At 37.0% G+C, this 14,362-nt stretch overlaps 1 protein-coding gene across 3 annotated transcripts in view; it reads left to right on the plus strand.

Annotated features, from left to right (window-relative positions):
* Positions 1-14,362, plus strand: part of LOC135102783 (centrosomal protein of 76 kDa-like) — a 158,040-nt gene that overhangs the window by 19,692 nt on the left and 123,986 nt on the right. For all 3 annotated transcript variants that reach the window (XM_064008289.1, XM_064008288.1, XM_064008290.1), the window contains exons 2-3: positions 8,220-8,427; positions 11,440-11,578. In XM_064008289.1, the coding sequence (XP_063864359.1) occupies positions 8,220-8,427; positions 11,440-11,578 (347 nt within the window). The remainder of the gene's footprint in view (positions 1-8,219; positions 8,428-11,439; positions 11,579-14,362) is intronic.

Consider the following 14,362-nt stretch of genomic DNA (forward strand, 5'->3'; position numbering starts at 1 on the left):
AGACCTCACTGGGAGTAATTATCGTTTCGGCAGGTGTCTACTGCCTCCTCCATAGTACGTAAGATCTGTAAAAAGTGATAAAGAAGCAATGGACAAAATTTCTGGAATATTATATAATAACAAAAACAGTATGGCTTTAGACAAAAGTGATCATGTGTAACAAATTTGATGAGCTTCTATTTGAGAGTGACTTATATAACACAGGATAGGGATGGATGGGTAGACAGTGTGTATTTTGGTCTAAAAAAAAACTTTCAACAAAGTTCCCCACAACAAGCTATTATGGAAGCTAGAAAATATAGGAGGATTAAATGGAAAAATAAAAATCTGGATGGAAAGTTACTTAGAGGGAAGAGAAATGAGAATGATAGTAAAAGATGTAAAATTGAAATGGAGAAAAGTAAATACTGGAGTACCACAAGGATCAGTGCTGGCACCAATGCTTTTCCCAATCAGAATAAATGATATGCCTGAAGGAGTAAAGAGTTACATGAGTTTGTTTGCAGATGATGCAAAATTACAAACAAATAAGAAACAATGAAGACTGAAATTCTACAAGAGGACTTGAATAAAATCTGGGACTGGAGTAAAAAAAATGGGAGATGGAATTTAATGTGAAAAATGTCATGTAAAGGAAATGGAAAAAAGTGAAAAGAGACCAAAATGGACATATAAAATGTGAAATGAAGAAATAATAAAAGTATAAGAAGAGAAAGGTCTGGGAGTGACAATACAGGATAGTCAACAGTCAGAGAAACATTTAGAAAAGATATTCAGAGATACTTATAGAATGGTGAGAAATATTGGAACAGCATTCCACTACATGAATAAAGATATGATGAGAAAGTTAATTACTACTATGATTAGATCAAAGATGAAATATACTGAATCAGTGTGGTCTCCCCATAAGAAGAAACATGTCAAAAAATTACAAGAAGATACAAAGATGGTTCCAGAACTGGAAGAATTAACATATGAAGACAGATTAAAGAAAATGAACATGCCAACATTGGAACAGAAGAGAAGAGGGAGATTTAATACTGATTTATACATTGTGGAATAGAGTGGAATAAATTGATAATGAGAAATGCTGCTAAGAGAAGTAGAAAGTAAGATAAATAGATGGAGTAAATCTTGGCAAATAGAATTCAATTTAAATAAATATAAAGTAATGGAGTTTGGTAAGAGTAAGAACAGAATACAATATCATTATGAGATGGATGGTATAAAGTTACAGGAATCAAAAGAGGAAGTGGATTTGGGAGTAACAGTTACTGAAAATTTGACTCCGGACAGACACATTGATAAAATTACTAGAGAAATGATGAATTTGTTACCAAGAGTAAGAATGGCATTCTCATATTAAGATGAAGGAATAATAAAAAAGTTGTTGATTTCCATGATAAGACCAAAATTGGAATATGTGGCAGTGGTGTGGTCTCCTCACATAAAGAGGAATGTTATAAAATTAGAAAGAGTACAAAGAGCAGTCATTAAGATGGTTCCACAGTTCAGTAAGTTGAGCTATGAAGTGAGATTATGAATGTTGGAAATTACTACCCTTGAAAATAGGAGAGAGAGAGAGAGAGGGAATTTAATAAACATCTATAGAATGATAAATGGTATGGAAAATGTGGAAATAGAATGTTTTATAACTTTAGACACAGACTACAAAGGGACACAGTAAGAAGCTGAAGAAAGTTAACTATAGAAGAGACATCCGGAAGTATAGTTTTCCTCACAGAAGTGTGAACAAATGGAATGAACTCAGTGAAGACATTGTCAGTGCCCTAACTGGCCATGCTTTTAAGACCAAACTGGATAGACATAGAGACAGGATACTATGAGATTACTCCCCTCCCGTAAACCACAACTAGGTAAATACAACTAGGTAAACACACACACACGGAACCGCACCAGATATTGCTGCATTATGTGAGACAAAATTGAAAAATGAATAGGGAACTCCTGACATTGGTGATAAATATGATTTATGGATGAAAAATAGAAGTGACAAGAGAGGAAGGGGAATGATCATTATGACTTAAAAGTGTGTTAAAGTGGAGGGGGTAATAAAAAGTGAAGACAGGTCTTAAATTCTACAAGTGATGATTAAAAGGTGAAAAGGAAGGATAATGAATTATGCAGGAGTGTATGTGCCACCTATGATCAATGCTTGGTAAAAAGAAGAATATGAAGAGATGTTGGTAGATGTGTTAACAGGTCTTGAAAAGACAGTGATGGAAAGTAGTGATATAGTTATTGTTGGAGATTTTAATTGTAAGGAGATAAATTGGGAAACACTGACAACTACTGGAAGTGAAAACTCATGGAGTAATAGTCTGTTAAACTGGGTGGTGGAAAACTTAATGACTCAATGGGTAGATTGTGATTCAAGATTTAGTGGAAGAGATAAACTATCAAGACTTGATTTAGTGTTTACCAAGGATATGGAAATATCATTGAAATTATACACTATGATAGCCCTCTAGGTAAAAGTGATTGTATGTTGATGGAATTTAAATTGAAAAATGAAAATGTAATCATTGATGAAAATTATAAGGTGAAAAGATTTAAATATAGTAAAGCTGATTTTGAAAGATTAAGAAAATACTTTGTTGCCATGGACTGGAAAGACTTTGAAGATGCAAAGATGTTCAGGAAAATGGGATGAATTTTATAAGGATATATAATTCTGTTGTGGAAAAATTTGTAGCTAGAGGAGGATTAAGATGTAGAAAGGGTAAAGAATGGTTCAATATAAAATGCAAAGAGGCTAGAAATTGTAAGCTAAATGCTTGGAATAGATGGAAGAAGAGGAAAACTGAGAGCAGATGGGAAGAATATATTGTTGCTAGAAATAAGTGCGTTGAGATAATAAGAATGGAGAGAAGAAACTATGAAAGAGATATAATAGATAAGTGTATAAATGAACCCAAACTGTTCTTTAGACATATTAATGGGAAGATGAAGATGAAGGAAGGTATATCAAGACTGAAAGTTGAAGGAAAAATCTGAGTATGCACAGGACATGGCAGAGGTCATGAACAATAGTTTCAGATTGGTATTTACTGTGGAAGGGGAGCTTGATGCTGGAAAGGATAAGTTGGTAAGGAATATACTGTGTACAGTCCCAGTCAGTTATGAGGAAATACTTAAGATGATGGAAGAACTTGATGTAAATAAAGCAACTGGTCCAGATTGAGTATCAAACTGGATATTGAAGGAATGTTGAGAACAACTGGCTGATAAAATTCACAGTCTAGTGGTGACATCACTATCACAGGGAAGAGTACCAAAAGATTGGAAGAGGGCAAATATTACACCAATATTCAAAGGAGGAAATAGGGAAAACCCACTAAATTATAGACCAGTGTCCTTGACTAGTGTTGTAAGAAAACTATGCGAAAGAACAATAAAAGAAAGATTTATGAAACACTTGGAAAGAGATAAAGTTTTGGTAAATTGTCAATTTGGATTTAGAAGGGGAAGATCATTCTCCATGAACTTACTGTAACTTTTATTCAATGGTAATTGATATTGTGCAGGAGGGAAATGGATGGGTGGATGGTGCCTTAGTCTTGAAGAAAGCTTTTGACAAAGTACCATACTGAAGGTTGCTATGGAAGATAGAAAAAATTATGGAAAAATTGGAGGAAGACTGCTGGAGTGAATGGAGAATTCTCTGGATAATAGAGAGATGAGAACTGTAATACAAGACCAAAATTCATCTTGGCTGAAAGTAGCTAGTGGTGTCCCACAGGGGTCAGTGTTGTGACCGATAATGTTGTAATATATGTGAACAACATAAATGAAGGAATAGATAGTTATATGAACTTATTTGTGGATGATGCTAAGCTGATGAGAAGGGTAGAAAATGTAAATGACTGTATGGTACTGCAAGATGATTTAAAGATAAATAGATGGAGTAAATCTTTGTAAATGGAATTCAATTTAAGTAAATGTAAAGTAATGGAGTTTGGTAAGAGTAAGAAAAGAATACAATATTATGAGATGGTGTGAAGTTACAGAAATCAAAAGAGGAAATGGATTTGGGAGTAACAGTTACTGAAAATTTGACTCCGAACAGACAGATTGATAAAATTACTGGAGAGACGATGAATCTGTTAAAAAGAATAAGAATGGCATTCTCATATTTAGATGAAGGAATCATAAAAAAGTTGTTGATTTCCATGATAAGACCAAGGTTGGAATATGTGGCAATGGTGTGGTCTCCTCATATAAAGAGGGTTATTATAAAATTAGAGAGTACAATGAGCAGTCACTAAGATGGTTCTGGAGTTGAGTAAGTTGACCTATGAAGAGAGATTAAGAATGTTGGAAATTCCTACCCTTGAAAATAAGAGAGAGAGAGAGAGAGAGAGAGAGAGAGAGAGAGAGAGAGAGAGAGAGAGAGAGAGAGAGAGAGGAGATTTAATAAACATCTATAGAATGATAAATGGTATGGAAAATGTGGACAAAGAATGTTTTATAACTCTAGACACAGAGTACAAGGGGACACAGTAAGAAGTCAAAGAAAGTTAACTGTAGAAGAGACATCAAAAAGTATAGTTTTCCTCATAGAAGTGTGGACAAATGGAATGAACTCAGTGAAGACATTGTCAATGCTGTAACTGTCCATGCTTTTAAGACCAAACTGGATAGATATAGAGATGGGATACCATGAGATTACTCTCCTCTCATAAACCACAACTAGGTAAATACAACTGGGTAAACACACACACAGCTGAATGACCAGCAGATGACTGCATAAGAACATAAGAACATAAGAAATAAGGGAAGCTGCAAGAAGCGACCAGGCTTACACGTGGCAGTCCCTGTATGAAACACTCCTACCTATTTCCACCTATCATCCCCATCCATAAACTTGTCTAATCTTCTCTTAAAGCTCTCTAGTGTCCTAGCACTAACTACATGATTACTGAGTCCGTTCCACTCATCTACCACTCTATTCGAGAACCAATTTTTTCCTATCTCCTTCCTAAACCTAAATTTTTCAAGCTTGAACCCGTTATTTCTTGTTCTACCCTGGTTGCTGATCCTAAGAATTTTGCTTACATCTCCCTTGTTATAACCCTTATACCACTTAAAGACCTCTATCAGGTCCCCTCTTAACCTACGTCTCTCTAGAGAATGTAAATTTAACCGCTTCAGCCTCGCTTCGTAAGGAATACTCCTCATCCCCTGTATCCTTTTAGTCATTCTCCTCTGTACTGATTCTAATAGACCTATATCTTTCCTGTAATGTGGGGACCAAAACTGCACAGCGTAGTCTAGATGAGGTCTGACCAGCGCCAAGTATAACTTTAATATTACCTCCGGCCTTCTACTTTTAACACTCCTAAAAATGAATCCTAGTACCCTATTTGCCTTGTTTCTGGCTTCTATGCATTGTTTCCCTAGACGGAGTTCAGAGCTAACTATAACTCCTAAATCTTTCTCGTACCCTGTACCTACCAGAGTTTGGGTGTTTAATGTGTACCTATTGTGTGGGTTTCCTCTACCTACGCTAAGCACTTTGCATTTATTGATATTAAATTGCATTTGCCATCTATCCGTCCATTCATTCATTCTATCTAAGTCTGTCTGCAAGGCGATGGCATCCGCTTCTGACCTAATTAATCTACCTATCTTTGTGTCATCCGCAAATTTACTAACATCGCTATTAATTCCACTATCCAAGTCATTGATATATATTAGAAATAATAATGGCCCTAATACTGATCCCTGTGGCACCCCACTAATGACATGACCCCACTCGGATTTCGAGCCGTTTATTAGCACTCTCTGTCGCCTGTTACCAAGCCATGACCCTATCCAACCTAACACCTTCCCATCTATCCCGTGCGCCCTAACCTTTCTCAGGAGCCTTTGATGGGGCACCTTGTCGAATGCTTTACTAAAGTCCAGATATAAGATATCATAACTATCTCCATTATCTACTGCCTCGTACACCTTACTGTAAAAACTTAACAAGTTTGTCAGGCAAGACTTCCCCTTCGTGAAGCCATGCTGTGACTGATTTATCAAGTTATGTTTGTCTAAATGTTCCCTAATGTTCCTGGCTATTATTGACTCTAACATTTTACCTACAACTGAAGTTAAGCTGACCGGTCTATAATTAGACGCTAAAGTTTTATCCCCTTTCTTAAAGATGGGTACTACATTAGCCTGCCTCCACATTTCTGGTACCTCACCCGACTCCAGTGATTTCCTAAAGACAGAAACTAACGGCTCACTAATAATCTTTTTACATTCCTTCAGTACTCTGGGATATATTTCATCAGGTCCTGGTGACTTGAACTTTTTTAGCCTATCTATCTCCTGCTCCACTATCTCCCTAGTTATGGAAATATCCGTCAGCTTCTCATACTCATCTGCTCTAAACACCTGTTCACTATCTGGCATATCCTGCATGTTTTCCTGAGTGAAGACAGTTAAAAAATAATCATTCAGAAGTTTACTAATCTCCTCCCCAGAACTAACCAGCTCCCCATCTGCTGCCTTTAATGGACCTACAGTATCCTTATTTTTCGTCCTGTATACCTGATAAAATCCCTTGGGGTCCGTCTTCGCCTGGCTGGCTACCTTTAATTCATAATTTTCCTTAGCTTTCCTCGTTAACTTCCTGACTGTTCTAACTAATTCATTATACTGTGTCCTTAAAACTTCCTCACCTGCCCTTAATCTCTTATATATACTTCTCTTACGCCCTATATAATGCTTTAACCTAGCAGTCATCCATTTAGGGTCATTTTTTAGTGATCTTATTGTTTTATACGGGATATTTGCTAATTGACCTGTATGAACTTTATCTACGAAATATTTATACAATTCATCTACATTTACTACACCTAAACCCCTCATCTCGTTCCCTACCATCCTCTCCCCTCCCTCATCAACTCGCCTCGACCTTACCTCTCTCATTTCAGCATGACCTGACATTCCAACATACTCACGCCTATCTCCCCCCTTCCTCTTTCCTCCTCCCTTCTGGAGCCTCACCTCACCTCCCTCATCCTGCCTTATCTCTCTGAACTCCGTCCCTGACCTGACCTCACCCTGCATCCCTTGCCAGTCCACTCCTTGGAGGTACCTTTTTAATTCTTCAAAATCTGCTCTCCTAAAGTCAGGTATTTTACTAGTGTTTTTATTTCTAACAGTTTCTTCCCATTCTAGCTTGTACCTAATTTCCCTATGGTCACTGTTACCTAGCTGTCCTCCAACCTCTACCTGCGTGACTGCTTCCTCCCTGTTAGTAAGAATTAAATCTAGAATATTATTCCCCCTTGTGGGTTCTACGACTACCTGTTTTAAAAAATTATCCTGAATTACCTTAAGGAATTCCTCTGCTTCCTTGTTACCCACAATCAGACTCCAGTCGATATTCCTAAAATTAAAATCTCCTACCACACATACCTGACTGTACCTGCCTGCTCTATTTAATTCCTGCCACAGTGAGGTGTTAATTTCCTATGTACTGGTCGGTGGTCTGTAAACTACCCCTAGTACTACTGACTGCGATCCTTCCTTAATATCTACCCATATCGACTCTGCTTTGTTATCTGTTTTAATTCTATTGTTCATACAGCACTGTAATGTGTCCCTAACGTACAACGCGACACCTCCTCCTCTCCTGTTTTCTCTATCTTTATAGAACATTGTATACCCATCTATCTTAACCTCTGGATCAAATACTTTTCCTGACATATCTAACCAGGTGAATGACACACACACACACACACACACACACACACACACACACACACACACACACACACACACACACACACACACACACACACACACACACACACACACACACACATCAAAATCACTAAATGTTGTGTGGATGATATATGAAAATGAATTAAAAAAGAAATAAAAAGAGTAAGGAAAAAAGAAAACTAAATAGTAAAATGTAAGTTGAAAGCTGTATGTGAATGTTAGGTAAGGGTAAGCATCTGTTTAGGGATTATTTACAAATTTGTTTAAATAATTATTTTATTCTTATAATGTTTGTGCATCTTACAAGACACCTCATGTGTACTGGAGGACATGTAAAAGAAAATATATGTAGGTCATTACTGCCAAAATGAAACACTAAAGTGTTTAGGTGAAAATATATTTCACATTATATTGCCACATATTTTGAATTGTATAAATTTGTTAATTGACTTTATTCTTATTATTTTCAGGAGTGTCTGCAGTCCGTGATTGATCAGTTAATTAGGGATGTAATTCAAGGAGAGCTTGCAGAATCAAAGGATGTGGATGCAGATGCTGTTGTGGGGCATTTGTTGGACTCCACAACAGTGCAGTCATTGATAGAGAGATTAGGTGTTATGAACCATAAGTCTCAACATCTGGTGCCTACTGCAATAAGTATTCCTCAGAATATTAAAGGTAAGACTTTATCACAGCTAAGAGACATTATGAATTAATTTTAATGGCATTTTTAGGACTATTTATGGTTAATTGCTGTCCATATGCCACATGACCACAACCAGATCAGCACCAGAACAGACCACCAGATCACACCACCAGATCACACTACCAGACCACACCACCATCATCACACTACCATCATCACACCACCATCATCACACCACTACCGGACCATGCCACCACACCACCACTATCACCACACCACCATTATCACACCACCACCAGACCACACCACCATCACCACACCACCACCAGACCACAACATTATCACTGCACTACCATCACCACACCACCACCAGACCACACCACCACCACCACACCACCATCATTATACCCACACAATTGCTACACCACAATCAACACCACTACTAGACTACAACACCATCACCTGACCACACCATCATGACACCAGCTGCATCACCACCGCCAGAAAAGGGATAATATTTTTTTCTCCATTCATAGCTAAAGTTTATACCAGAATCAGAATTTTATTGATCATTATTTACATATGTCTCTTTATATCTCAAACATGTTATCTGCCTCTGAGGACTTCCTCAACTGGGTGGCCATTGGAAAAGTAATCTCCATCTTTCCTTGTTCTACATAGCATTCCTCATTGCAGGGTCAAAGTCTTGTCTGTCTTCTTTTTTTGTCCAATATTCACACAGTGTTTATTCACTTTACTGATGTTGTCCCTTTCATATACTCCCATTTTCATATGTGTACACCCTTTAGGAAGTGTCTGCTATGAATTACTAATTCTCATCATATGCATCCCCAAAATATTGATTTGTTGGTTTTAAGTACTCTCCACTTTACTAAACATTTTGTTTAGTCTTTTGTTATTTTTGGTATACAGGACGAAGAATAAGGATACTATAGGTCCATTAAAGGCAGCAGATGGGGAGCTGGTTAGTTCTGGGGAGGAGATTAGTAAAATTCTGAATGAGTTTTTTTTAACTGTCTTCACCCAGGAAAACATGCAGGATATGCCAAATAGTGAACAGATGTTTAGAGCAGATGAGAATGAGAAACTGACAGATATTTCCATAATGTGGGAGACAATGGAACAGGAGATAGATAGGCTAAAAATGTTCAAGACACCAGGACCAGATGAAATATATCCCAGAGTACTTAAGGAATACAAAGAGGTTATTAGTGAGCCATTAGTTTCTGTCTTTAGGAAATCACTTGAGTCAGGTGAGGTACTAGTAATTTGGAGGCAGTCTAATGTAGTACCCATCTTTAAGGAAGGAGATAAAACTTTAGTGTCTTATTATAGACCTGTCAGCTTAACTTCAGTTGTGGGCAAATGTTTTGGAGTCAGTAATAGCAAGGAACATTAGGGAACATTTAGACAAACATAACTTGATAAATCAGTCACAGCATGGCTTCACGAAGGGGAAGTCTTGCCTGACAAACTTGTTAAGTTTTTACAGTAAAGTGTACGAGGCAGTAGATAATGGTGATAGTTATGATGTCTTATATCTGGACTTTAGTAAAGCATTTGACAAGGTACCCCATCAAAGGCTCCTGGTCAGTCACACACATGACCACACCAAAGACAGTGAATGAAAGAACATGCCAGCAGTAACACTATAACACATTCAAGCATCAATCAGTTACATAAAGCACTGTAGACTGTACTTGTATTTATTGTAAATATGCTTGCAAGCATAATGATGATAGGGTATGAGTATGATAATAAGCAGTAAAGTCATAAGAATTCAGTTTAAAAGAGGACTTGCATGACTTGGGAGAATGAATGGTAGGTAAGGGACAGGAGGAAGATACATGGTTCTCTTTCAGCATTCACAAATTTGACCCTGCATATCTGAATAATCATACAGCACCATACAGCCTGGATGTATTAGCAGGAGGATGTAATAAGATATGTATTTTAAGTTTTGTAATTTTACTCATCTTGGAAAAATCATTGGATTTTTTTGCTCATATAAAAAAAAGTCCTTAATTTACACATCTTGTATCATTGGTTTCTCATATAATAGGACCTCCCTGTACAAGAATATAGGCTTGACTGGTCCAGGAAAGCTTGCCTTGATCCCATACTGAGATGTTCCAAAATAGGCAGAACTATGGGCAATAACAGGAATGGTACTCATGACGCCACTAATTGAGTAACAAGTGATTATATGCTTGTGACGTCCATGTGTGTGTGTGTGTGTGTGTGTGTGTGTGTGTACTAATGAAAGTGCCACACTAGGCTATTACAGAGTAGAACAGTCAGCACGTGGAGTTAACAAAAGAGTGACAGGTCTGAGGAAGGCTGGCATATATGTGAGATTGGCCTGTTAACAGTCTTCCCTTGTTCATTGTGTGGGTGTATAGGAAAAGACGCCAGCTGGTCAGTTTCCCCATGCCAATTTTTTTTCAATGAGATATTGTAAGGATTCTGTAAATTGAAATGAACAAAGTTTTTTTTTCATTATGAATTATGCTGGCTGTATAAACAACTGCATGCTTCTTTAATTGATTTTCTATTTTATCTGTACTGTTCTTCCACCTTTCCATTTATAATCAGTCACACATATCTGTCTTCCTGTTTCCATAAAGATTGTATATTTCTCATTATATCTTCCATTATAATTTTCATTTAAATCCCATCTAACCATTGGCCATCTCTTAGGCAAGCAGATAAATTTCACTCATTCCAGTCACATCCATTTTTCCTGGGTAAACCTGGGGAAGGTAAAGGGTAAATCAGAATGTCACAGTGACCCTGTGTCCTGGGGTAAGGGATATCATCCTCTACTGGCTCAAAGTCATTGAGGTGGAGATGATTGTCAAGGCCACTCACAGAGAGCCAAAATTTTACCATGTGTATACTCATTTTCCATGAAATGTATTTCAATATTCCACAAAAAATGTAATTTGATTTTTTTTAATATAGTAATGTATTTTGCACCAAAAAGAAAACCTGTTCTTTTACACCTACTACCTACTTTTCAGATCAGATGCTTGATGGAAGACAATATCTGTATTTGAAAATATGTGGTGGAAGAGCCTTCATAGACCACTTGGGAATTAGTAATTCCAGTGGGCTTCACCAGTCTTCCTTTGTCATCCATGTGGCACTTCAGACTCAGAGGTACAAGTTTGAATGAAATACCTTCATGATTGTTATCATCATTATCATCAATGTCACTCTCATGTTAAAGTTTGCCTCTACATGCAACCATGCATATTCAGTGTATTTCAGGATTCTCATTAGTTTCACTGCTACTAAAACTGGTAAATCTGGGTGATAGCACTTATTTTGTGCATTTATTGATTTGGCTTTGTGATCCTTTATTTGAATTTGCAAGATATTTGTACACTTCTCTCAAAAGATTTTGTGGACAAAAAACAGTAATGTTCATTCAGTTGATATGTAAATATTGACTACCCATGTAAAGACTGCTTGTCATGAAGGAGGGATTTACTCACACAGTCTTTCTAAACACAGTGTAATTGAATGCTATTCACATCAACCTTTCTTCTTTTTTAACTTGTTAACAGCTGCAGGCTTCTCCCTTCTTTAGCTTTATTACACAATAGTTTCTTTTTATTTTCATGTTCTATTGTTGCAAGAGTAACTGTTGATCCCTAATTCTTGTCACTTGTGAACTGTACATAGAAGACTGCAACATATTTTGTTCTCCTTCATTTTTCCATTATTGCAACTACTTCAGAAGTGGAGTACAAAAAAAGTACATTAGGAATTAAATTCATGTTATTTATGTTAGAAAAGTTTGTGTGCCTCTTTTGCTGCAGGAATTAAGCAAAGTTTTTTTTTTTTTTTTATTTAATTTTCAGTCCCTAATTGAAAAATCACTGGATGTTTTCATTTATTATTGTTACAGAAATTCAGTTATGAAAAGGCAATGCACACTTGCTTCTTGTACCTGTTTCATAATATTGTACTTTTATTTGTGTGAAATCACACCTTGAGATGCAAACGCTCTAAAACACTGCTTAAATGGAGGAAATTTTGCTTCCCTTAAATATGGAAGATTACAAATAAGAACAGACAATTTGTTTGTGCTTAATGAACAAATGCTTTTATCTATTTATTTATTTATTTACTTATTTGTTTATTTAATTGTTCATTTATTTATTTATTTATTTATTTATTTATCTATTTTATTTTTATTTTATTTATTTTTTATTTCTTTATTTTTTTTAATGTAGGAAAGGCACTGGCCAAGGGCAACAAAACTAATAAAAAAAGGCCCACTGAGGTGCCAGTCCCCAGAGTCAAAAGTGGTAATAAAAAATATTACAGGATAAGTGTCTTGAAAGAGCTCAGGTCATAGGAAGGAGGAAATGCAGAAGCAGGGAGTGAGTTCAGAGTTTACCAGAGAAAGGGATGGATGATTGAAAATACTGGTTAACTCTTGCATTAGAGGAGTGGACAGAATAGGGACGAGAGGAAGAAAAAAGTCTTGTAAAGCGAGGCCATGGGAGGGGAGGCATACATGTAGCAAGATCAGAAGAACAGTTAGCATGAAAATAGCAGTAGAAGACTGCAAGAGATGCAGTATTGTGGCAATGAGAAAAAGGCTGAAGATAGTTTGGTAGAGGAGAGGAGTTGATAAGATGAAAACCTTTTGATTCTGCCCTGTCTAAAAGAGTAGTATGGGTGGAACCCCCCTCCAACCTTACATGTGAAGCATACTCTATACATGGACAGCTAAGGCCTCTGTACAAAGTTAGTAGCTGGAGGAGGGAGGAAAATGGCAGAGATGACACAGAATGCCTAACTTCATAGAAGGTGTTTCAGCTAGAGATGAGATTTGAAGTTTCCAGTTCAGATTTTAAGTAAAGGACAGACTGAGGATGTTCAGTATAGAAGAGGGAGACAGTTGAGTGTCATTAAAAAAGAGGGATTGTGTTTGGAAGATTGTGTTGAGTTGATAGATGGAGGAATTGAGTTTTTAGGGCATTGAACAATACTAATTTTGGTCTGCCCCAATCTGAAATTTTAGAGAGATCAGAAGTAAGGTGTTCTGTGGCTTCCCATTGTGAATTGTTTACTTCCTGAGGGATTGGATGTCTATGAAAAGAAGTGGAAAAGTACAGGATGGTATTATCAGCATAGGAGTGGATAGGACAAGAAGTTTGGTTTAGAAGATCATTGATGAATAATGGGAAGAGAGGTAGTGAGAGGACAGAATCTTGAGGAACACCACTGTTAATAGATTTAGGAGAAGAACAGTGACTGTCTACCACAGCAGCAATAAAATTATCAGAAAGGAAACTTGAGATGAAGATACAGAAAAAAGGATAGAAGCCATAGGAGGGTAGTTTGGAAATCAAAGCATTGTGAGACTTTCTAAAGCTTTTGATATGTGTAAGGCAACAGCAAAAGTTTCACCAAAATCTCTAAAAGAGGCAAGACTCAGTAAGGAAAGCCAGGTCACCAGTAGAGTGGGCTTGATAGAACCCATACTGGCAATCACATAGAACTAATAAATGTTTAAGAATCTTCCTGTTGAGGATAGATTCAAAAACTTTAGATAGGCAGGAAATTAAATCAATAGGATGGTAGCATGAGGAATTAGAATGGTTGCCCTTTTCAGGAACAGGCTGAATGTAGGTCAACTTCCAGCAAGAAGGAAAGGTAGATGTTGATAGACAGAGATGAAAGAGTTTGACTAGGCAAGGTGCAAGCATAGAAGCACTGTTTTGGAGAACAATAGGAGGGATCCCATCAGGTCCATAAGCTTTCTGAGGGTTTAGGCCAGCAAGTGCATGGAAAACATCACTGCAAAGGATCTTAATGGGTAGCATGAAGTAGTCAGAGGGTGGAGCAGAGGGAGGAACAAGCCCTGAATCATCAAAGATAGAGTTTTTAGCAGAGGTTTGAGTGAAGAGTTCAGCTTTAGAAATG

Source organism: Scylla paramamosain, chromosome 8 (genome assembly GCF_035594125.1).
Source record: "Scylla paramamosain isolate STU-SP2022 chromosome 8, ASM3559412v1, whole genome shotgun sequence".
NCBI lineage: Eukaryota > Metazoa > Arthropoda > Malacostraca > Decapoda > Portunidae > Scylla > Scylla paramamosain.